Source organism: Pempheris klunzingeri, chromosome 7 (assembly GCF_042242105.1).
Source record: "Pempheris klunzingeri isolate RE-2024b chromosome 7, fPemKlu1.hap1, whole genome shotgun sequence".
NCBI lineage: Eukaryota > Metazoa > Chordata > Actinopteri > Acropomatiformes > Pempheridae > Pempheris > Pempheris klunzingeri.
The window spans coordinates 15,825,656-15,848,227 of record NC_092018.1 but is presented as its reverse complement, the minus strand read 5'-3'; the positions used below and the strand labels follow the sequence as shown (position 1 = coordinate 15,848,227).

The window sequence follows — 22,572 nt, the reverse complement described above, 5'->3', positions numbered from 1 at the left end:
ATAAGAGAAACTAACCCCTAAACTCACAAAGTAAGACATTATGTCCTCATTATATATGAAATCATGTTTTCCCTACGGCAACCAAGTCTGTTAATTTTTTTTCTTGTTTTGATTAAAACATAAAATCAAAGCATGGCTTGATACCAGTAAAGTGAGAACATATTTATTCCTCATTTGATCAAAGCACCCTTTAAGTTTCAGGGAATCACAGAAAAATTTGTTTGTGGTCATCATGTTTGCTTTGTTGTTTTTTTTTGGAAGTTTTGAATGTTAAAATTATAATGAACATTTAGCCTGATTACTAAAGAGTCGTTTTTCAAAGCGTTTTTGAAACTGCACGTCGTGCTTGAACATAGCTCCATTTTGTTTAACATGGGAGTTGTTACCCTAAGTATTGTCTTTCAGGAAGACATCAACTCACTCTCTGACTGCGCAGCGCCGCCTCGCAATCAAAGTGTCAGTATGAACAGACTGGTTGTGTGTAGCAGATGTCAGGTTCAGGGCTGTGCCTTGGTATACAGTCTGAGAGGAAGTTGTGCCTGAGAGACTAAACTCAGGGCTGTAATATCCCTGTAACTTCCAGTCAGGAAGTCTTCCTGTTAATCACGTAGAGCAAAGTTTGTCACACATTTCTGTTAGTTTGTCTTCTTTCTTATTGTACATAAAAACACACCTCATTGATTTGGCAGGTAGGTTTAAATGCGATACAATTCTTCTTCTTTATTCGATATATTAACGCTGTACGAGTTCATTTATATCTGCCTCTTTCACTACAGTTGAGCTGACTTAATAGTGAAAGTCATGTCTGGTCAGTCTGGGTGGGGTCATGCAGTCTAGTGCCTCACAATATCTCTGTTTAAACTGAACAAATCAAAAGTAAAAATCGATCAGGATTTTCTAATTGGTTAGGATACCTAAGAGAGCTCCCTGCTGTTCCCCTCTTCCTGCACAAGTGGTGTTCATTGTTTACACAGCACCTTGTCAGGGATAATGTTCTTTTTATGAACATTTTTAAGAAGACGAAGAAAACTAATAGCTGTGTATAAATGACATGATATTAATGATAGTTTGCTTCATAATTCCCAAACTTTTTTTGGCTGTAAATCAAAGAAATATCTACTTTCCAATTATAACCTTTTCAACCCAAAACTTTTTAGGGATTTCCCCCCCCCCCCTTTTCTTTAGGAGCTTTGAGAGGTAAGAACTATTCAACAATTTTCAAGAAAAAATGCAAAATTTGGAAAAGTAAACTTAACTTTGGTAAAAATGTATGTCATTTTTTTCACATTTCTATTCTGTCAATCATCTCATCGTTGCCCTGCAGCAGCCGGGCGAAGCCTCCTCATCACACACCCACGTCAGCGCTGAGGCCTACCACTGCTGCCCAGCAATGCCTCTGTTTCGGGCTTTGGGTGAAGGTGGTGGGGCGAAGGCTCGGCTCAGATGGAGGAGGATGGGGATGAAGGGGATGGGGAGGTGTGGGAAGACGGATGAAGATGGCTCTGTCCTCTCGTTGGCGCGGCTGTGTCTGCGGAGCCTTGCTGACAACATGAAGGAAGTGTGGGTGAAAGACTACGCCGACAACTACCTGGATCATTACTCATTTAGACACATCATGGGGCCTTTCAACGTACTGCGTGAGTTTGTGAGGGCTTATTTAGCTGTGATCACGTGTTTTGTCTCACTCTGTTTTGTCTCACTCTTCCAGCTACACTAGACTATAATATACTGATTCACTGTATCATTCAAAGAGTCTGAGATTTAAATGAACGTGAATATTTGCCAATAGGTGGAATACATTTTTGTGCTTTCATGCAGAGTGAGTCAGAGGTTGAGTAAGGGGCTGCAGATGTTACTACTACTACTACTTCCGCATGTATTTTAACATGAAATGTATTCTTTACAGCTCCACTTCATATGCAGATACAGTGATTGATCACTATTATTCCTGCTATAATATCTTTGACTCTCCCTGTAGCAAGTGAGCTGGTCGAGGAGCTGACGTGGCTGCTGTGCACCAGAAAGGAGTTGTCCCGGGCGGCCCTCCACCTCCTGCTGGTCCCTCAACTGCGTGGCCTGTCTCTGGAAAGCTGTCCTTCTCTGGTCACCTCGGCCCTCTGTGCCCACATCGCTGCACGTTGCCAGGTCAGACGGAAACCAGACTTAATTTTTGTTCACTCATTTGTTTGAACCTTGTCAGCATGTCCCAGTTTGTCAGTTTACTGCGGCAAAGAAAATGCTAAATGTGAAACCTGAAAAGCTTTTAACTACTAAAGTCCCTGTCTGCACCTTATGTGCATTGAAACTTGATAATTATTGTGTGACCCCTCTTTTACCTGGATTTATGTCATCAGCATATTTGAATCATTATTAGCAGATGTGTTATAGGTCTGTGTATGTAGCCAATTTTATTGATTGTCTGTGTCCGACATTTGTATGACAGGAGGTTAGAATGAAAACTCCCTAAATAAAAAGGTTTGTAGCTCAGTGCAAACCGGAGTGATAGACACAATTTAAACATTTTATTGGGACAGTAAAATGTATTTTTTTTATATTGTCTGTCTGGCCTATAGGTGTCTTTATATTTCCTTTTTGTCTCAGGCTCTGAGGAGTCTGGACCTATCTGGAGCCCAGCAGCTGCCTTCAAAGCACCTGTGTGAAACCCTCTGCTGTCTCCCTGCCCTGCGCTCACTCTCCCTCGCTGGCACACCCTGTGACAGATGTGTAATCCAGACAATAGCCCACCGCTGTCGTTTGGTGCGCCACCTGGATGTATCCCGGTGTCATGTCCTCTCCCCTGCTTCACTACTTCCTCTTGGATGTGGGGCTTACTTAGCGTCCTCCAGCTGTCCTTCCAAGGACCCATCCCAATCCCCGTCTTGCTCCACATCCTTGTCTCCTCTCCCCCTCAGCAGTCTGCTCGCTCTGGATATTGGTTTTGGGGAACAAGAGGGGGACCGTGTGGCGGTGGCAGCCTACCTCCTCCTCTCCCTGCCTTCCCTGGAGAGAGTGGCCATGGAGGGTCTTGCTCAGGCCTGCCATCTCATCCAGCACAGAGAGTTCGACCAGACAGATGAGTTCACCGACAGAGAAGGGGTGCCCAGGCTGGGGGAGGTTTGGGGACGGTGGAGGCACAGGGAGGACATGGGCAGCTGGAGGAAAAAGAGAGAAGGAGCAGCAGCAGACGAGGAACATGTGGACGAGAGGATGCTATGGGAGGAATATGGAAGTGAGAGTGAGGAAGATGCAAGTAGAGATGAAGGGCCCAGCTGCTCTGAGTACAAAGCAGAGGACAGCAGAGTTTTGTCACAGCCAGGTGATGAACGCCTGATCCTGCGCCTAAAAGACATCAAGGGCATATTTTGTGACTCTCTGGACAGTTTAACTCGGTCATGCCCAAACGTCTACTCTGTATCTTTGAACGTTGATGATTATGAAGATGCTAGAGGAAGGAGCCAGGCGGCTTTGTTAGCCACGGGCCTGCAGATGTGGTCAGGCCAGCTGAGGAGCCTCTCAGTGCACTACCCAGGCCCTCTGGTGGATCTCTTTCCAGCTTTGCAAGTTGCAGGCTCTTCGTTTATCTCTCTCACCCTGGAGGGGGTGAAAACCAGCCCTGACACCCCTCTGCTGGAGGTCATCAAGGCCTGTCCCAAACTCAGAGACCTGCTCATCTCTGCCGAGCCTCCCACCACGCCACAGGAAGAAGAAGACGAGGAGCATCAGCACGACGATCCAGATTTTCCACGGCTGCCTAACCTCTGCTCTCTCACATTCAAGTAAGGCTACTGTTGAGGTACATTAGGAAGTAATGGATCGACTGTTTGTTACTGTTACAGAGCGCACATGTAGTCATGTCTTTGTGATGTTGTGTGATTTGTGATACTGTAATATGTGTTACATTACTTAATATGGTATTATACATTTATATCTTAGCACCTCAGATTTTATTTGAAAGCTTTTAGCAATGTTTTCCATCATAATTTGATCTTCAGGGTTAAAACTACCTTGTCATTGAAATAATGTTCTTACTATTCATCTCCTTTGTGTCTCCCATTTGTCTTCAGGTTCTCCTACGAGCACAGCCAAATGAAGCCCATCATGTCCTGGATGTCCCTGAAGAGGGTGCTCAAGTGTCTCCTGACTGGCTCTCCTTTACTGGAGAAGCTCACACTGGTCTCCCTGCCGTGCCCTCTGAACTGCGTTTTACAGGACGTCCTACGCATAGTGGACGTGAACCTGCATCCCTTTGCAGATCCCACAGACTCACCACCCATGCCACTTGGACGGGTCCATCACGTTGACCTGCCGCGGACTGATGTGAAGATGACCACAGTGACAGATATAATGCAACGGAGCAGGGTACTCGAGAGTGTAGATGTGAGCTACTGCTGGCAAATCAGTCATCTTGAGTGGCTGAACTGCAAGGCGGCGAGTAAAATCAAATTTGTCTGGCTGTAGTGACGCCAGCATCCAGTGCAGGAGCAAAACTGCTGACTCAAATATAAACACAGTACACATACTGTTTCAATTGCATTAATATCCAAGCTTGTATCACAACAACTCTATGACTTTTGTTATGTATGTAACTAAACAGACACAGATTGCTTTTGCAGATTGAAATATGTTCCTAATACCATAGTTCACTAAATGAATTGCAAATCTATGTTTTTGTTTTATATTTCAAATACACTCCTTATCATGTAGTAATGGGGAATTGAAATGGCAACGTGTCATTTGTATCATGTCTTTATAAAATCACATAATAAACTGGAAGAAATGCATTCAAAGTCCCATTTGGTTTGTTTCAATGCTTTTATTTCAAAACTGATGTTGATCAGAGCAGGATATTGACTGATCCGGTACCCAGATTACAACATTTTTTCGTGCTATTTTTTTTGAATGAAGGGACCTGTAGGGCGGAGCACCAAAGAAAAGAAAATCAGAGCAAGATTGATTTTGGAGCTCACAAGGCAGATTTATTTAATCTACAGCACTTTAAGCAGCTTGTTTAGTTCATTGCGAGAAACCGGAGTTATGATTTATAAATATGTTTTTTTTCTAGTCCACTTTCCAGCCAGTAGATGGCGGTAATGCGCCGTAATCCTGCTTGCTACCTATTATTACATACTTGAAGAAGAAGACGGATGTTGGGCGGTTACGGGTTTACTAATGTTGCCTGATATCCGGGCAACCCGGAGTTAAAAATCAAACACACCGAGGTCGGGACACCACGTCACTCAGCGGAGACCTGCCACATACCAGCAGTGTTACATTAGCCAGCGGTTAGCATCTGGCTGCCCAGAAATGACAGCTTTTCCGGAAAGGAGGGGACTTTCACTTTTTTGTCAGTAGGTATGAAATCATTTAAAGGCCACGAACATATGATTTTAGTGTGTTGACACTGACGAGCAGGACAAATATGTCAGGTTCAGGGCTCTTAGCTCGCTCCTACAGCTAAACACAAACCACAGGCGTCTGAAAACGCTAATGTTAGCTAACACCACCTGCGATAAATGCTAATAATCACAATAATGTTTCTCTGCTCGCTAATTTCTGTTTGCAGTTTAGATAACGTGACGTTAAATTTGCCCATTACGGCGTCGATGTAACCAAACGATGTTCACCAAGCGGAGCCCTCGGTCTAATGGTGGGCCTTTATCAGACTACAGCTCAGAAGTTGACTTGCAGATGTTAGCCGCATAATGTTAACATTTCCGACATTTTCTCCCTAAAGGTCATGGTGACAAGCGAGGAAAACGGGATGGAGTCGCGGAACAAACCAGATCTCCCTCCATCAGCAGACTGATTCTTGACTTATAATAATCAAACAAGCAGAAGGCATCATGGGAAGGTTAGTTCTGCTGTCATTTGTGGGAAGTAGTTTGATTTGCCGAACTTTCTCATATCTCTGACATTTTTATGCACTCCTTGCTCGACTGTCTTTCTCTTTTATTTGTCGACAGGATCAGCTTTTCGTGCCTTTTCCCAGCCTCGTGGCATTTCAGCCTGTCATCCCAGGTTCTTCCCCGGCTCCTGATACCTTCCCTCAGACAGCTGCTCTTCATCGGCCTGGTGCTCTGCCTCATCGGACTACTTTACCTGCTGCTTGTCACTGGAAAGGGGCACGCCAGCTGGATCAGAAAGGAAAATCATTTCCACAGGTAGACCAACAGCTGCTCTCCACACGTTTTCTGCTGTAATGAACACAAACCGCATTATCTTGACAATTCTTTGTTGTCCAAAAGGCACTTGGCAAGGGTCACTGATGTGGATGCAACAGATACAAGCAACCCCAACTTGAACTATGGCCTAGTGGTGGACTGTGGCAGCAGTGGTTCCAGGGTGTTTGTGTACTGCTGGCCCCGGCACAACGGGAATCCCCACGAATTGCTGGATATTCAGCAAATGAGAGATCAGCACCGCAAGCCAGTGGTCATGAAGATCAAACCGGGTAAGATACACATTGCTTGGTTAATCAAAACAGTCAACAACTAGCCCTGAATGTTTAAAGACTCTCAAATGATTAAATGTAATGTGAGGCAAGCTGTAAGCTTGCTTGTTATTTAGTGAGTATAAGTAGTTTTGATCTCAATGTTTTTTCTTTGTAGGTATTTCTGAATTGGCTAAAACACCAGAGAAGGCCAGTGATTATATCTATCCACTGTTGAGCTTTGCAGCCCAACACATTCCCAAAAATAAGCACCAAGAAACACCCTTGTACATCCTTTGCACAGCTGGAATGAGAATCCTTCCTGAAAGGTACAGTCGATCTCACTGAGAATCATCTTTTCATGTAAACTTGCCCCAGATTTTAACGTAGTTGCAAGAAATGTTAAGACAGCAGGTTTAAACAGCACTAAGTTACACTGAAAAGGACTAACGTGCCAAAGATAACATGATGATGTTTCTGTGATCGTTAAATCTCAGTCAACAAGAAGCACTCCTTGAGGACCTGCGAACAGACATCCCAGTCCACTTCAACTTTCTCTTCTCTGACTCCCATGTGGAAGTGATTTCTGGAAAACAGGAAGGTAAATAAAAGGAATAATATGTATAGACAGGAAGGAAAATCTCTATTCTCAAATAAAACATATTGCAGTTTCAGCTTTAATGATACTTTATAACACATTTCTTTATGATATATTTAGTGAAATGCAATACGTTTGATTCATCACTTCATGGGTATTCAAAGATTTCTTTACAGTTGTCGCACATGACAGACTAACAGCAAATGATTCATAGGGTTAGGGTTAGGGTCATATGCTGGTTAAAGTTTATGTATTTTCTCCAATGTGTTGTCCTCGGCTTTAGGTGTCTATGCGTGGATTGGAATAAACTTTGTCCTCGGACGGTTTAACCATGTGCACAATGGTAAGGACCCAAACAAGCAGTATTTCATAAAGTAAATGTCTGTTTTGTTTTTTTTGCCATTATTGTGATGTGATACATGGTAACCAAGTTGCATTATAAAATGAAAAGATGCATCATGTTGGAGGCTTTTAGTAACACAGTAGTCACACGACGTATCCTCCCTGCTTGACTGCCACCTCTCTCCTGTCAATCTCTCCAGATGGCGAAGCTGTAGTGGAGGTACATGTCCCTGGCAGCGATCAGCAGGAGGCACTGGTGAGGAAAAGGACTGCCGGCGTCTTGGACATGGGCGGGGTCTCCACACAGATCGCATACGAAGTGCCCAAAACTGTAAGCTTTGCTTCTCCACAGCAGGTTATTATCCACAACCAATTCTGTTTTTGTGCTGTCTTTGGTTTTTGTCACTCACCCTTTGCTCTTCTCCCTCCCTCCAACCTCTTGTCATTCCGTGGTTAAACCTGTATGCACCATTTTTGTCCCGTGGAGATGATCTGCTCTCCATTCATCACTATTGAAGGCATACTGTAAGCCTGCTGCATTACTCCATAGCAGGATTTTTGGACTGAGAACATCAAGGCATTTTGTGTAGAGACTGTCAGATGCAATGCAAGTTGTCCATATCAACAATTTTTGTTTGTCTTGTAGTGATTTTATTTTATTTTTTTCACAATAGCAGGTTTGGCTTACACTGCTTGTGCTTTTTGCTCCCATTGTTTTTTCTTTACACCACATGCTGTTCAATTTAATGTTCACTGTCATCTTGTTATCTTCAGCTTCTGTTCTCTGATGTTTTGAGATACATAAAACTAGACATAGCATTTAGTTTATGTGGCCTCAAGCATAGATGACCTGGTGTAATAATCAGCTGTCATATATAAACCCTCATGGGTATGCATGGTTGTATTATGAGAATTTCATAATTCCCAGGCTGATTTTTTTTTCTTTTGTTTGTTCCCTAGGAGGAAGTTGCCAAGAACTTATTGGCTGAGTTCAACTTGGGGTGTGACGCACATCGCACAGAGCATGTTTATCGTGTTTATGTGTCCACCTTCCTGGGTTTTGGAGGAAATGCAGCACGCCAAAGATATGAGGAGAGCCTCATCAGAAATACTGCCACTCGAAACAAGTGAGATCCACAGCCAGATCAATTTTTTTGTACCACTCAGTACACGGCGTTGCGTGGGTTTAAACTGCACGACTGATTTCTGTAGGCTCTTAAATCAGCATGTTGGCGAGACAGCAGAGTCTCCCCTCCTGGATCCCTGTCTACCCACAGACCTGCAGGATGAGATTGGTCCACCTACACAGAAGGTCCATCTTCGAGGCACAGGGGACTTTTACCAGTGTGGACAGATTCTCCAGCCGTTCCTCAACCGCACCAACGAGACCCAAACCTCTCTCAGTGGGATCTACCAGCCAGCCATTGACTACAACAACAGTCAGTTTTACGGCTTCTCTGAGTTCTACTACTGCACAGAGGATGTGCTGCGCATGGGCGGGGACTATAACGCTTCCAAGTATGCTCAGGCCGCCAAGGTAAAATGCTTCACAGAAAATACATGTACTCTCATAAAACGTGCCAGATATACCCTCAATAAGTAACTTATTATTCCCTGTATTTTTCAGAGAGCTTCAACATACTTGCTGTTTTCTTACGTGCAGTTTCACTTACCATTTGAATGAATAATGTCATATTAATTGATGTCTTATCTCTGGAAAGTTTGTTGATGTTTTGGTTTAACATTTACAGAGTTACTGTGCAACCCAGTGGAAAACTCTGAGGGAACGCTTTGACGCTGGCTTGTACGCCTCACATGCTGATCTTCACAGGCTGAAGTAAGTCGCACAGGATTATCAAACCGCTTCAGAGGCTCAACCAACCAGTGGGTCACATTCCAAAAAAGATGACCGCTAGTTTGGACAAGAATGTTAATTGATGGTTTTATGTTTTCCGTCTGCAGGTACCAGTGTTTTAAATCGGCATGGATGTATGAAGTATTGCACTCAGGCTTCTCTTTCCCAGTCAATTACAAAAACCTGAAGACTGCCCTATTGGTCTATGATAAGGAGGTCCAGTGGACTCTTGGAGCTATTCTTTACAGAACACGGTTCCTGCCTTTGAGGTGAGATAGATTTTCTCTTCCATGTGCCATGTCCTCACTTCACTTAAGCCTGAAGTATTTTTGGCCAGCGAAAATCCCAGATAGTTAAATCTGCTCTACAGTGCAAGTGGTGGAATGATTGGTTAATCCTCTGACATATCTTTGATAACTGCACACTGTTGAAGAGCCGAAATAATGGATAATGATCAGTATTTAGGATTGTCTGTAATGGGCATAGCACGAAGCATTACAGAGATTGTGGCTTTCCACTGCATTTACCAGCAGGAGGTAAATCAAAGCTGAAGAATGTCCTTGGTCTCAAACATCCAAAATGTGACACAAACCTGTGTCAAAGTCACCAATAAATGACTGATTATAGACACCATAATACAGAATATTAAACTGAGCGACAGAAACAATTAATTATTATTCTCCCAATCTGATGATCGTAGTGAGTTATTAATGGCTTCTTAACCATACTTGTTCATATGTGAAAGTATGCTCACATGTGGTGTTAAAAGAGTTGGTCCTGGTCCAGCTGACTTTTAATAAGACTGCAGTTTGGCAGGTTTGAGCTGAGTTACATGAGGGAAATTCCCATTTTCTGCTCCACAGGAATTTAAGAAAAACAAAAATCAGGTTTCTTCGTCAGATTATCTATTGAGTCAGACTGCCTCAGGTCTTTACATATAATGAACAATGAACATCTTGTATACACATTATTTCTTTGTTCTAAGCCGGTCTAATGTGTGGCATTTTTATCTTTTTTTTGTCTCTTCCAGGGACATCCAGCAGGAAAGTCTGAAAGGAGCACACTCTCATTGGCGACACAGCTTCTCCTTTGTCAACAACCACTATTTATTCCTGGCCTGCTTCTTCATTGTGTTGTTGTCTATTATGCTGTACTTATTGCGACTCCGCCGCATCCATCGGCGCGCAGCGCAGCACTGCAGCCCCTCCTCTGTACCATGGTTGGAGGAGGGCCTTGGCTCACCCACACTCCCCATCGTCCTCTAAACTTTGTAGAGCATAAAGTCTGGGAATCAAGTCTGACTTTCCAAAGGCAGTCTTCACTCCTTTCATCTCTGAGGCCAGCTGCTTGTTCAGTGAGCTCCCCAGAAAACAGGACTGCTCTGTACTATGAGTTGAAACAGAGATGCTAGTGAGAACAGATGAGGAAAATCTTTTTTGAGTTTTCACTCTTACCTGAGCCATGAAAATGTTTGTGTTAAAGTTTTTTTGTTTCACACTGAAAGGTCTTTTTTTTTTAGCATTCATGTTCTTGCCTGCCACATACTCAACTGTCAAAATCAAATGGCAGCTGCCTCCAGGTGTCTTCTATTTTATTTCTAAAAAAGACAACAGTACTTTCCTCACTAGCTAATTTTCCATACCCTTATAAATATTTAGGCTAACTTTCACAAAGTTGGATATATGGTACCATGATGGAAATTTATTGAGCATTTGCCTTTCTTTATGCCTTTCATATGTGTGTCACATCTTTTCCCTTTTATAGTTGTTAAATGGTACAAGAGCTCGTCATTTCTGCAGAAACCTCAAAGGCAATACGATTTCTGATTGGTGGAAGGAGCACTTTGTATGCAGTTGAGATGCTTTTCCCTGCTGGAATGGTCTTTTTTGTGCGTCTTTCCCCATATTGTTCTGCCTCCACAAGACAAGTAACCTTTCATGGTTATACTAGTGCAATACATGTCTTGTCACTGTTGGGAAACACTCCAAAACACAACACAGTGCTCTGTTGTGAGACTCTTAAAGCCCTGCTGAAATTCTTGTTATTGGCTATCTTACTTTTAAGGTGGATACCATTGCATATATTTACGTTGGGCTTCATTTTCAGAAGCCGACATATCACTGCTGTGAGGGGATTGTAAATGAGAGAGCACATGCCCCATTATTTATATGAAAATGGTCTAGTGAAATGTTTGCACAAATGAATGCGAAATAAATGTCGTCACATTGCAATTCAGTAATAAAGGGTTTACGGTATGCTTGTCAGCCTGTTTATTTCATGTGGGGGAAATCATACTAAACAAATGGTGTCTGTGTTTCATTGAGGTGACTGAAATTGGTGGTGGTTCTTAAAGTATATTATAAACATTATTGCTTTTATTTATTTTGTTAGTCAATAGATTGATAGTTTTAAGAAGCAGTACAATTATTATATATTATATTATATTATATTATCTTGCTTTTAATTGATTTTACCTTGAACATCATTGTTGTGTTTACATTATTCTTTGATGGTCTTAAGAAGAAGTTCAGGAATTATCAATAATACCCGGGGTACAACCTGGACTGGTCCTCAGTCAATCACAGGGCCGACACATTGTATATTTTGCTTCTGTTTTAACACCTGTGTTACTGATGTTGATTGTTTTCTTGTAAAGCACTCTGATGCATGTATGAAAGGTACTGTACAAATAAAGTTTAGCATTATCATTATTGATAAACACCAACGTCTCTGTCACAGAAGGAGTTCATCCCAGTCCACTCTCAAGACTGTGCCGTGTGAGAGCATGGATCAGTTGTAATAATCTGCATGCAGCCACTAATGACCTCATAAGCTTGCACAGACAATTCGATGGTGTGTTACAGCTGTGCAGAGAGAAGTGTTGTCTGACCACGGCCTGTCCTTGTTTTCACTTGCAGAGGTGATCCTTGGCAAGGCCGCTTGTGACGGAAATGGGGCAAATTAGATCATTTAAACTGCATAATATGCAGGGGTCACCAGCTGTGCAATTAAACTGAATGCTGGAGCTGAATTTAAATGAGTAAATGTCTTCTTCTAGGATGACATCATCCCTGCTTGTTATATGTGATAAATCGTGATCAAGGGATCATTCCAGTCTCCACTTGTCCAACACTTGATGTGCTCTGTGTGAGGGTCATGTTAATACTTGATGCCCTCTGCATGTGGGACACACTAGACCATCCTGTGTGGTCTCCACTTGGTGGTGATTAGTAGCCTTCATTCAATGTAACTTCCACGGTAAAATGACTGTCCATTTTAAATTTAAGGTAGTAGCACTTGGATGGGACTTTATATTTATTTATGGTTAACAATTCAAGTATTCAGAACCAGAATTTAGACTGAATACACGGTCCAACTGAAGGTCATATTGCGGATTACAGCCTTGTAGTTAACAGTATAGAGCAGTCTATTTAAGTGTGTCAAAATTATATAGTTTTAGTCACGATACTTCTCCACATTAAAGGGTTGAGGAAGTCAGTCCTAACTCATTATAGTTACCTAATGAACAAGTGGCTTCTTAAGAATCAGGCTCCCATAATGCTGAGTCACTGACATATCACGCTGCTTTTCCGACACACCCACAGTGACGCTGCAGTCTGCTTAGTTTGAATGGCCCAATAGTGAGTGACACAGTACAGTTAATAGATCAAGTCCAACTCCTTTGCTGTAATTCCCTGTAAAGATAATTGTGTTTCTTTCTTTGATAGAATAATATCATTCACAGCTTAAAATATTCTTACCAACAGATCACAAAGTCGGAAGAAACAAATGTCCAGATGTCTCTCTGTAGTGTAAAAAAGAGAGTGGGCAGACAGAGGAGCAGTGAACCTTTACTACGTTCAGTCGAATCAAGTGAGATCCTAAATACAAACTGGCATCCAGTTGGATATCAAGGTGAAATTTAAACTTCTGGCCTGCAACAAGAGATAGGCTGCCACTGCCAAAAAACATACAATAAATTATTAAGAATAAGAGATGCAATGAGGAAAATGTGTAGACATTCATTTAACCTCATTAAGATAATTGGGGTGCTTGAATTAATCTATTTGTATAAGTAATTAATTTGAACCTGCAAGGCGGCATCGTTGAATGCACAAGTCTGAAAGTGTGGAGCTGAAACTAAAGCATGGATGTGGGGCAATCCTCTGCTGAGAAGCGTTTGTATTCACTCCAGGCTATTTCATGACGCGAAGTAGGGATGATGTGGGTCATATGTTACTGTGTTCACATTTTATCTACTCGTATTTCCCCCCTTATTTGTCATTTCGACAGACAGGTCTTTCTATGTGGCACCAAGTGGTGTCAAATAACCCTTCATGTCTGTGATTCCTCAGAGCCTTTTTGCAATTATCTCTATCTAATTTTCTTATTTCAAAGTAAGATTTTTTACAGTATATGAATCAATGTTCTTGACAATATATAAAGAAGGTTACATTGGCTCAATCTCTACCAACTACAACATTAGATAGATGCTTGTTAATGCATCAGTAATAATAATCCAATATATTATCAATAAGACTGTGAGACCAAGATGATAATGGGCACTAAATCCTATAAGTAACCTTTGCTGTGAACACTTCTGTCATTTTGAAGGACTTGTAATACTTGTAATAGAGAATCTTTACATTGTAGTTGGCTGTTACCACAGGATCACGATCTGAATATTGCTTCAAGCACTTCAATGACAGGAAGCCACGTGTTGGAGCTACCAAAAGGGAAGGCTGTACCATTTATCTAAAAGCATTAATGAACAGATGCTGCTTGATAAGAACACCAAACCCACCTATCTGTTGAAAGCAGGACTGCGCGATTACACTTCAGTTAGACTCATTCAAATTATTGCAGAGAGACGCAGACGCACATACAGGGCTGCACAATAGCGAAGTGTCAGAGGAATCCACCACGGAAACTTTTCATTGGCCGCCTCAACCCGAGAGCCCACCCTATTCTTGAGCATCTGGACGATGATTGGTCCAGACCCACCTGAGCCACGCCTCCAGCTGCTGTCGTCACTCGGGCGCTGGAACTCCACTAAGTAGAGATGGTGTTGTGGTTGACCATGCCGCCGACACCTCTCTGAGAGTTATCCTGTGCTCACCACACCGACTGGGAGAGCTCACCACGCATGGAGTTGAGCTCGGACCCGGCGGTGGCAACACTGGAGATGTCGCAGATCAAAAGCCAGGACGACGAGCCTTTTGACGGGGACGGTGACTACGAGAGCTTGCCACCTCATGTCTCAGTGACGACCCACATGACAGCGGGAGCCGTGGCTGGCATACTGGAGCACACGGTGATGTACCCCGTGGACTCCGTCAAGGTAACGCACTCAGGGACACCAAGTCACACATGCCTCATTCACCAAGCAGCCGCAAAGCACCGCTAACAGAGCGGACAGCTAGCTAACGAGCGCTAGCTGTAAATAGTTGAGGCTGCCCATCCTTAGTTAGCCTCGGTGTTAGCTTATTTAAAACACGACAGCCTGCCTGCTACAAGTGCACCCAACACACCAGTAAAGCAGACTAGCGTGAGATAAACCGGATTCAGAAGACCTGGTGTTAGCTAACCCGAGCGAGTAGTAACAGTTTGACTCTTTTTCGCCTCTCTTTTCCATATAGCCATTAACTTCGCTAACATAGCGAGCCGAACAGCCAGTGTAACCTCACTTCACCAAAGTCACAAACCACCAAAGGTTTACCAAAGTAGTTTTTTTTTTTATCATGAGCTCGGCCTGGTGTGTGTAAACACGCTTCTGTCGCTCTCTCAGGGATATTTGTCATACAGCAGACCTAGTAACAGTCCTGTTACTGAGGTGAGTTGAGGTTAGGGTAAGTGAAGGTCATTACCTGCCTCGACTGTAAAAGATGTCAAACCTCACACACACACACACACACTACTTCCATGTTACCTCCTCTCTTTAAGGGCAAACAATAACTTTTTCCAACGATGATAATCTCTGCAGTGCAGACAGAGTGTCTTTGTCCACATTAAGTACCAATACAACAACATGCAGCTCATCACCTAACTAGAAATTACAGCCAATAGTTAAATGTGATTTCAGTGTGTTATTGAGGAACTGTTTCCTCTTTCTTGAGATGATATGTGCTTCTCTAAAAAAAAAAAATAATGAGCATACTGTAATCTTCTTACACTCGCATGAGTCACAAGGAAGACTTGCCACAAAAAGAGCTGCGCATCGAGTAGAAAAGACAGCACATTGCTCAAGTGCATTTTCGTGGCTTTCTTAGAACTGGTTTAACATCATTCATAGATTTTGAATTGTCGGACCAGCCTTGGTAATACAAATACTTGTCGGGGATCAGAGGAGCTCCTCCTGACTTTAGCACTTTGTACTTCTGGTGTTTGGAAAAATCGCAAAACAAATTTATTTAGTGTTGAGTTTTATAACCTGTTGTTGGAGTTAATGTGCAGTAAGTATGTGAAATTATCTGCTAGCTTTAAACTTGCTTAAAATTGGCCTGTATCCACAAAACAAATAGCAGACCGTTGTGAACTTTGCCCCTCCAATCCTCCTCTTCTGCTCAGCTTTTGTTTCCTAACAATGTAGTGTTTGTTTTGATAATTTGGCATGCTGCTCAAACCTAATAATAATCTTGATGTGGCATAGACAACTTCATTAACTTCATTACTGCAAGACAAAAAAATGTCATTATATCCTCTTTGCCTCAGTGTCATAGACTTGACATCTCTCCAAATGAACCCATGGGCCTTTATTACACAAACCAGTGTCGCCATTTCCTCTTGAGGTTTTCACAAGCACCTTCCAGCTGAAGATGTGCTGCCCAGGAAGCTTGATCACAGCGTGTCTGGAGGTGAAAAGGAAAGCGTTTTGAAACTTCAGTGGATCTCAACTGGTGAAGCAAAGAATCATAGTTCCTGTTTTATCCTCCTAATTTTGACAGTCGAGTGTGCAGAATAGAGGACTGGTCCATCTGAGACACCAAAGACAGACTGCAGTGCATTTATTTCCAGTTAAATACACTAAATTAGAACTATTAGATCTAGAAAACATGCTTTTGATGAAGTAATGAAAACAGCAACATCACGCTTTAGATGAATTCAGTGGCCTGGTGTATTTATTTTGAAGTTCAGAGTTCAGTAAGAATGCACTGAACCCGTCAACTTTTGGTATGTTTCATCGTCCCAGTAAAGAACGAGACGCGGCTACGACTTGGGGAGTAGTCTGTGCTTCTGCGAGGAGGGGGATCTTATCGGTGTTGCGCACATTTGGAATCAGCCGCGTACAGTAAAGGGTGTGTGTATGCAAGGCTTCTTCTGCAGTGTTGATTAGTAAACCGCTTCAGAGCCAGAACTGACAAAAGATGAATTGCTGCATGTAAATTAGAAAGATGATGTCATGTGATAAGGTATAATGTAGTAGATGGGGCTGTTTCCTTTTTCAGTTTGCTTAAAATGGTTTCGTTAACACAGTTGGACAGTAATGTTAATAGCATCTTTATGCAGACAACACTCATTTTTAATTTAGGGCTGTTATTAGCTGTTCCACATTGTGAGAACTGTAGAAAAAAACTATTGAAATGCACATTTGCAAATAAATCATAGATTCACACATCAGATTATTTTGAGAACCTAAAGATGATCTGCATGCTTGTTCTAAATTAAGACTTAAAACTGCAGAATTTAATAGTTTTCACTACATTAATATGTCGTTTTACAGCCCCTTGAATTGTCATATTAGTCCACTGCTGTCTCTACCATCTAAATTTGAACACTATCTTTTCTAAGCATTTTAAGTAATTCTTTAGTGTTTATGTTTTTACCAAACTATCACAATGCTAATAAGTTTAACTGCAAAAATTAACTAACTAACAAGTGTATTTTTTTTAGACTATGACCACAATCTTTCCCAAACCTTAACCAAGTTTTAGATGTTTAACCTTTGCTAGAACGTAACCATTTCTTCACAGACTTTGAGGTGTAGGCTTTTGGTCACTGTTGATATACTTTATGTTGGGTCTTAAGTGCATTAGATGTGTTTTATCATCAGGAATTCAGCAAGTTGTGACTAAAGAGCGCAATCCTAGAATTGTGTTTGAACTGTCAGTAAGTCGCTTTGTGCCGTGCATGTATGTAATGTACCCTTCAGATGAGCTCTAGTACAAACTGATTCAAATAATTAAGCAGTTTTATATAGCGATCACACCATTGCCTCTGTCTTCAACAGAAGAGCGGGATTTGTAGTGCATAAATTCAGTCACACAAACTGAAAAGATGACTGTGCTACCAAGTTCTGTGTGCCCAGACTTCCCAAAACTGTATCAAACGGAAATGTAATTGATATTTTATTGTTAAGCCAGAGGAAGGAAACACATGGAAACATGCTGAGGAAGATAGACTCGGCCTATCTCCTGAACCAGCCCCAGATCTCCTCACAAATAAAAACACGCTTTGTGGTGTCCAGATAACTTGGCATGGCGGAGTAAAACAAAGAGCTGCCACAGCCTCCCACACCAGCCTTGGGAGAGACACACATCACTCAGTCAGGACCTCACTGCTGCCAAGTACGCTTACTGTCAGAACAATGTGACAGCAGTACAGGGAACAATGTGTCAGAGACGTCAGAATTTGGCTTACCACCAGGTGCCCACTTTAAAGCCACTCAGAGTCACATTCATGCAGAGCCCTATCTTTAGCATTTAGATGCTGCTACTGTTATCAGATCTAACCAAATTGGGGCAAATGATAAACAGAAACTTAGATATTTTTATTTTTCAGACAAGGATGCAGAGCTTGCAGCCAGACCCAAATGCACAGTACAAGAGTGTGTACGAGGCTCTGAAAAGGATCGTCCGGACAGAGGGGATCTTCAGACCGCTGAGGGGCCTCAACATCACCATGATGGGAGCGGGACCCGCCCATGCGCTCTACTTCGCCTGCTACGAACGGGTCAAACGCTCACTAAGTGACGTCATTCAGAGCGGAGGCAACAGCCATTTAGCCAATGGTACAAGTTCCCACGTGTCAACGCAAATCACTTGATTGTCATACTCGCTGCATCCTCGCTAGGCTGAGCAACATGGCCCGAAGGAGTGTGCTTAGGATAAGTCATTTTAATGCCATATCCTGTTTACAATGGCAAGGAAAAAGCCATATTCCAAACATGAAAAATACAGACATGCTATTTGGGATATGTTGCATGCAAACTCTGACCTCCGCTATAATAAAGCTTACATCTATAACAAATGAATCTGCCGTTGATTTCAAATTGACAAGATCTGTTTGTGTTTTAATAGGTATGGCAGGCAGCGTGGCCACTGTCCTCCATGATGCAGTCATGAACCCAGCTGAAGGTAAGAAAAAAAGATCCTAGAAGGTTCTTCCTCTCCCTTCAAAAGTTGGCAATAATTTTCTCATCGTCAACAAGCCCCACGAAAAGACCAAAGTCAACCATGAACTGATCCTGCTGACGAGTTCTATCTGTGTCATTAGTATACTTTATTTCCACCTCCACTGTTGTTCAAAAAACAAATCAAAACATCAATGAGCCATGTCTTTGCACTGGGTGACGTGTGTACTAGTAGGCCACATAGACGAACAAATGAATTAAAATCGGAATAAAGTTTTCACATTACAAGGAATTTGCCTTGGTATAGTGGTGCGTAATAAAGAAACGTAAATGTATAAAAGAGATACATTTACAATGCAGAATATGAGAAAAAATACAATGTGCACCATTGTTGCTTTTACAAATGAAAGAGGTAGATGATCCATGCATTGCTGGTTTTGTATTTTTCATGGGACTATTTGAATAATCTATAGAATAATCTCATCCACATCTTTCAAAACAGCAGATATTAACACTGCTCTCAGGCTGCATTGTTCAACACAATACAATTGATGACATTATTGACTTGGTTGTAACCAGATTTTTCTAGAACAATAATTTCTTGGCCAAACAAATAACTTTTTAAGCCTGTCCAGGCCATGTTATTTGATGCATGTAAACTTGTGTAGAAGCATGTAAATAAAACATGATTCCCTTTTTTCTCCCCTGCCAGTGATAAAGCAGAGGATGCAAATGTACAATTCGCCATACCGAGGACTTTGGGACTGTGTTCAAACAATAACGCGTACTGAGGGCGTTGGAGCGTTCTACCGCAGCTACAGCACGCAGCTGACCATGAACATCCCTTTCCAGGCCGTTCACTTCATCACCTACGAGCTGATGCAGGAGCAGCTAAACCCCCACAGACATTACCACCCCGGCAGCCACATAGTGTCCGGAGCAGCAGCAGGAGCCGTGTCCGCAGCAGTAACCACTCCACTTGACGTATGTAAAACTCTGCTCAACACGCAAGAGAATGTAGCACTCAACTCCATGAAAATCAGCGGCCACTTAACGGGGATGGCTAATGCCTTCAGAACAGTGTACCGGCTTGGTGGTATGGCGGCCTTCTTTAAAGGGGTCCAAGCTCGGATTATATACCAGATGCCCTCCACTGCCATTGCCTGGTCAGTGTACGAGTTCTTCAAATACTTCCTGACAAAGCAGCAACAGCAGCTGGGGTCAGAGGCAGGACCTCGACCGATGTAATGGAACGTGTGTCAGAGCAAACCAAACCGAGACTGGAACTGATGAAAGGAAGCTCCAACCTGAAGTGGAGTGGTCGAGAATGGTCTTCCTTATTGGTTACTGGCCCAAGTCCGTGTGTGTTGATGTTGATGATGTTGCACAACCAGGATATGCAACAGAGATGACTATCCTCAAAAAGACCACAGCTCTCCAGCTCTCTACATGTGGTGACCGTATAATTAAGTTGTCTTGAATGATGTTTATAGTTCTCATATTGGAACTTTTTATTTATTTTGTTAGCTTTCGGAGGCCTGCATTTTATGGATGCGGAAGAAACACAATGCTGTTTATTTGTTTTATTTCATTGTGTATTTATGAAAAAAACATTCCAACACATTCCTTATTTTTTTCACTCCACAGTTGCGCTTTCCAAGTGCCTCATAAACATTGAACACTGCTTCACCTTTTTTTCTCTTTTACCCTCTGGTGAAAGTCTTCATTTCCATATTTCATTGTTGGTCCAACAAAGGTCTTGCAAAGAAGCGTACTATTCTGTTATACGATTAAATCTTGAAGTGGCTCATTACGTCATAACTGGTCACATTTGTCAATTCTGAACTTTTTAAACTGAACAGTTTTTTCTTTTTTCTTTTTTCTTTTACTATCTCTGCGTCAAATGATCAGCAGTTCTATTTTTTGTTACATTTTTTTGCTTTAAGTGCAAAACACCGTGCAGGCTGTAATGGTCCGCTTGTTTGCCTTGTTAAAGTGCAGCACTACAGTGCTTCTGAACCATGCACAATGATGGTCTAATTGAAAGAATCCTACCTGTTGCAGAAAGAAGGCAGCTTGTTTATATGTATTCTAAAAATGAATATATAGTGTGAGGGTGACCTGAGTAACTTCATTATGCAGGTGCATCAGAGGAGGACGTTACTTGAGATGGAGGCCCTATGTCGGCCTTTATGTGCCGTCGGACTGGTGTGATGTTTAGCTTTCGAGTGGCCTGTTTTGCTTATGTGTGTCATATTAACCTTGAACCGAGTTTAATTTTGTCTGAAACTGAAGGTGTGATCCAAAACGTAACATCATAACGAGATCACAAGACCAGTAAAAGCCTGATCACATCAGATGGTAAGCAGGGAATTTCTTTTATTTTCACACGTCCTGTTGTAGTTGCACATTTCCTGTGTGCTTGCTGTTCTCTCACCAGCTTCTTGACTATTTTCCATTCAGTAGTTGAAACATTCCTCCAGATATTGATGTAATCTAGCAAGCAGCCTGATTTATTTGCTTTTAATTATGGAGTTTTTTTTTTTTTTCCTTTGGAAAAGTTCAGAGAGTTCGTTACATTCCAGCGGTCTCACAAACCCTTAAGCTGCAGATTCATAATGCTTGTTGTACAGTAGGGTAATTGTTACTATACCAAAGACATGCATTGTACTCTATGCATCATACCTTTAACCTGTAATTATGATGCTCTTTGCCTGCCTGCTGCGAAGTGTCATTCCGCATTTCTTGCCTCACAGTTTCCATTCGTTAAATTGCTTAATCACTTGAATTCCCTTAGTATGTTTGGAGCTCGTCCTTGCTGTCTCTGCATTTTCATTCACTACTGCAAAAAATTCATTGACTACTAAAGTACTTGAGCAAGCAGGTAAAAGTGGAAATCTTATGTTATTATGAATATTTCTGAAAATGGCATTGCAACCTAATCTTTATACACTAATCAGTGGGTTTAGCCTCTACAAGCTACTTCTATTGAATGCAAAATAAACTTCACACGAACGGATAAGACGTTTTTTCAGCTTGAATGTAAAAGCGATTCAGTAGGTTTATGCTATGATATTTTATTCTAATCAAAGTCTAATCACACATCACGGATAAGTATGTTGCCCTAATAGTGTTAGTGTTATCCGTTAGATCCGCTGACAAAACTCTGATTTGAAGTTAATCATATGATGAACAAAAGCAAAATGAAACCGTTAATCTTTTGATTTGTCACATTGTACCTGCGGTGAACACTGCTTGGCATTACCCCATTATTCCTTTGAGGTTCTGATTCATAACAGTGAATCATAATTCCCAAACTGTGCTGCAACACCTGTGTTGTGTGTAGTGTTGTTTCTAATAGATGATACATACATTTCAAAGAAGACAGGAGAGCTGATATTCTGCGTGGGTTTTTCCACAGTGTACATATTTTACGCTATATACGCACAAATGATTGATATGGGTGTTTGGAGGACTTTCTTTTTTTTTTTGCCAAGTGCCAACTTCAGAATAAGAATGTTTGGAAGTTTGACCATGCAAATATGAAATGATTGTGATAATGCTGCTACAGTATGTAACACTGGAGCTGAAATAAACATGCAAGTGAGGAATGCCGTGTTTTTGTTAAATCTATATTTGCTTTAATACTCTATGGCCTGTCTCAGTCTTTTAGATGTTGGGGGTGTTTTTATTGTTTCATCAACTTAAACAAGTTACTGGAGCTTTAATCTGAGATGACCCCCCTTTCCATACTCTGTAACATGAAATAAATACTCATACTGAATATTTATACCTTTTTAAGTGAAAAGTTTCATTCTAGTCCTGCTCATTGAGGATGTGGTCATCATCATCTGTTCAGTGGTCAGTTATGTGCTTAAAAATTGTTGTCAGCATTAAAAACTTAAACAGCAACTTCTTTTTTTCCGTAGTCACTACCCCTGTTACTACACCATTAACACTTTTAGAAGGAAAAGGTCTCTGTGGTAAAAAGCAGTAGT

The 22,572-nt window shown here is 41.8% G+C and overlaps 3 protein-coding genes across 5 annotated transcripts; all 3 read left to right on the top strand.

The window, feature by feature from the left end:
- The first annotated feature begins 1,467 nt into the window (after window positions 1-1,467).
- Window positions 1,468-4,756, top strand: LOC139204022 (uncharacterized). The gene is made up of 4 exons (XM_070833963.1): window positions 1,468-1,637; window positions 1,979-2,145; window positions 2,602-3,776; window positions 4,065-4,756. Exons 1-4 carry the CDS (start codon window positions 1,469-1,471, stop codon window positions 4,456-4,458), a joined length of 1,905 nt encoding a protein of 634 aa, XP_070690064.1. The 5' UTR covers window position 1,468; the 3' UTR covers window positions 4,459-4,756.
- A 464-nt stretch (window positions 4,757-5,220) lies between these two features.
- entpd4 (ectonucleoside triphosphate diphosphohydrolase 4) lies at window positions 5,221-11,480 on the top strand. 3 transcript variants are annotated; one of them, XM_070833969.1, is made up of 13 exons: window positions 5,221-5,348; window positions 5,735-5,851; window positions 5,964-6,161; window positions 6,246-6,451; window positions 6,609-6,759; window positions 6,928-7,031; window positions 7,312-7,371; window positions 7,571-7,725; window positions 8,331-8,497; window positions 8,583-8,907; window positions 9,122-9,207; window positions 9,333-9,494; window positions 10,256-11,480. In XM_070833969.1, exons 2-13 carry the CDS (start codon window positions 5,844-5,846, stop codon window positions 10,488-10,490), a joined length of 1,857 nt encoding a protein of 618 aa, XP_070690070.1. In that variant the 5' UTR covers window positions 5,221-5,348; window positions 5,735-5,843; the 3' UTR covers window positions 10,491-11,480. The 3 variants fall into 3 exon arrangements, with proteins under 3 accessions (XP_070690070.1, XP_070690071.1, XP_070690069.1); XM_070833970.1 differs by having other exon boundaries at window positions 5,221-5,352; window positions 7,571-7,701; XM_070833968.1 differs by having other exon boundaries at window positions 5,221-5,352.
- Window positions 11,481-14,299: 2,819 nt separating this feature from the next.
- Window positions 14,300-22,364, top strand: slc25a37 (solute carrier family 25 member 37). The gene is made up of 4 exons (XM_070834040.1): window positions 14,300-14,566; window positions 18,004-18,232; window positions 18,522-18,578; window positions 19,287-22,364. The coding sequence occupies exons 1-4, from the start codon at window positions 14,372-14,374 to the stop codon at window positions 19,820-19,822; spliced, it is 1,017 nt and encodes a 338-aa protein (XP_070690141.1). The 5' UTR covers window positions 14,300-14,371; the 3' UTR covers window positions 19,823-22,364.
- Window positions 22,365-22,572: the final 208 nt, after the last annotated feature.

Excerpts from the sequence above, each read along its gene's own strand:
- slc25a37 (XM_070834040.1), top strand. The coding sequence starts at position 14,372 with ATGGAGTTGAGCTCGGACCCGGCGGTGGCAACACTGGAGATGTCGCAG. Across the intron at positions 14,567-18,003 it reads ACCCCGTGGACTCCGTCAAG|ACAAGGATGCAGAGCTTGCA; the intron begins GTAACGCACTCA and ends TTTATTTTTCAG. Across the intron at positions 18,233-18,521 it reads CAACAGCCATTTAGCCAATG|GTATGGCAGGCAGCGTGGCC; the intron begins GTACAAGTTCCC and ends GTGTTTTAATAG.
- entpd4 (XM_070833969.1), top strand. Across the intron at positions 6,452-6,608 it reads GGTCATGAAGATCAAACCGG|GTATTTCTGAATTGGCTAAA; the intron begins GTAAGATACACA and ends TTTTCTTTGTAG. Across the intron at positions 9,495-10,255 it reads ACACGGTTCCTGCCTTTGAG|GGACATCCAGCAGGAAAGTC; the intron begins GTGAGATAGATT and ends TGTCTCTTCCAG.
- LOC139204022 (XM_070833963.1), top strand. The coding sequence starts at position 1,469 with ATGGGGAGGTGTGGGAAGACGGATGAAGATGGCTCTGTCCTCTCGTTG. Across the intron at positions 2,146-2,601 it reads ACATCGCTGCACGTTGCCAG|GCTCTGAGGAGTCTGGACCT; the intron begins GTCAGACGGAAA and ends TTTTTGTCTCAG. Across the intron at positions 3,777-4,064 it reads CTCTGCTCTCTCACATTCAA|GTTCTCCTACGAGCACAGCC; the intron begins GTAAGGCTACTG and ends ATTTGTCTTCAG.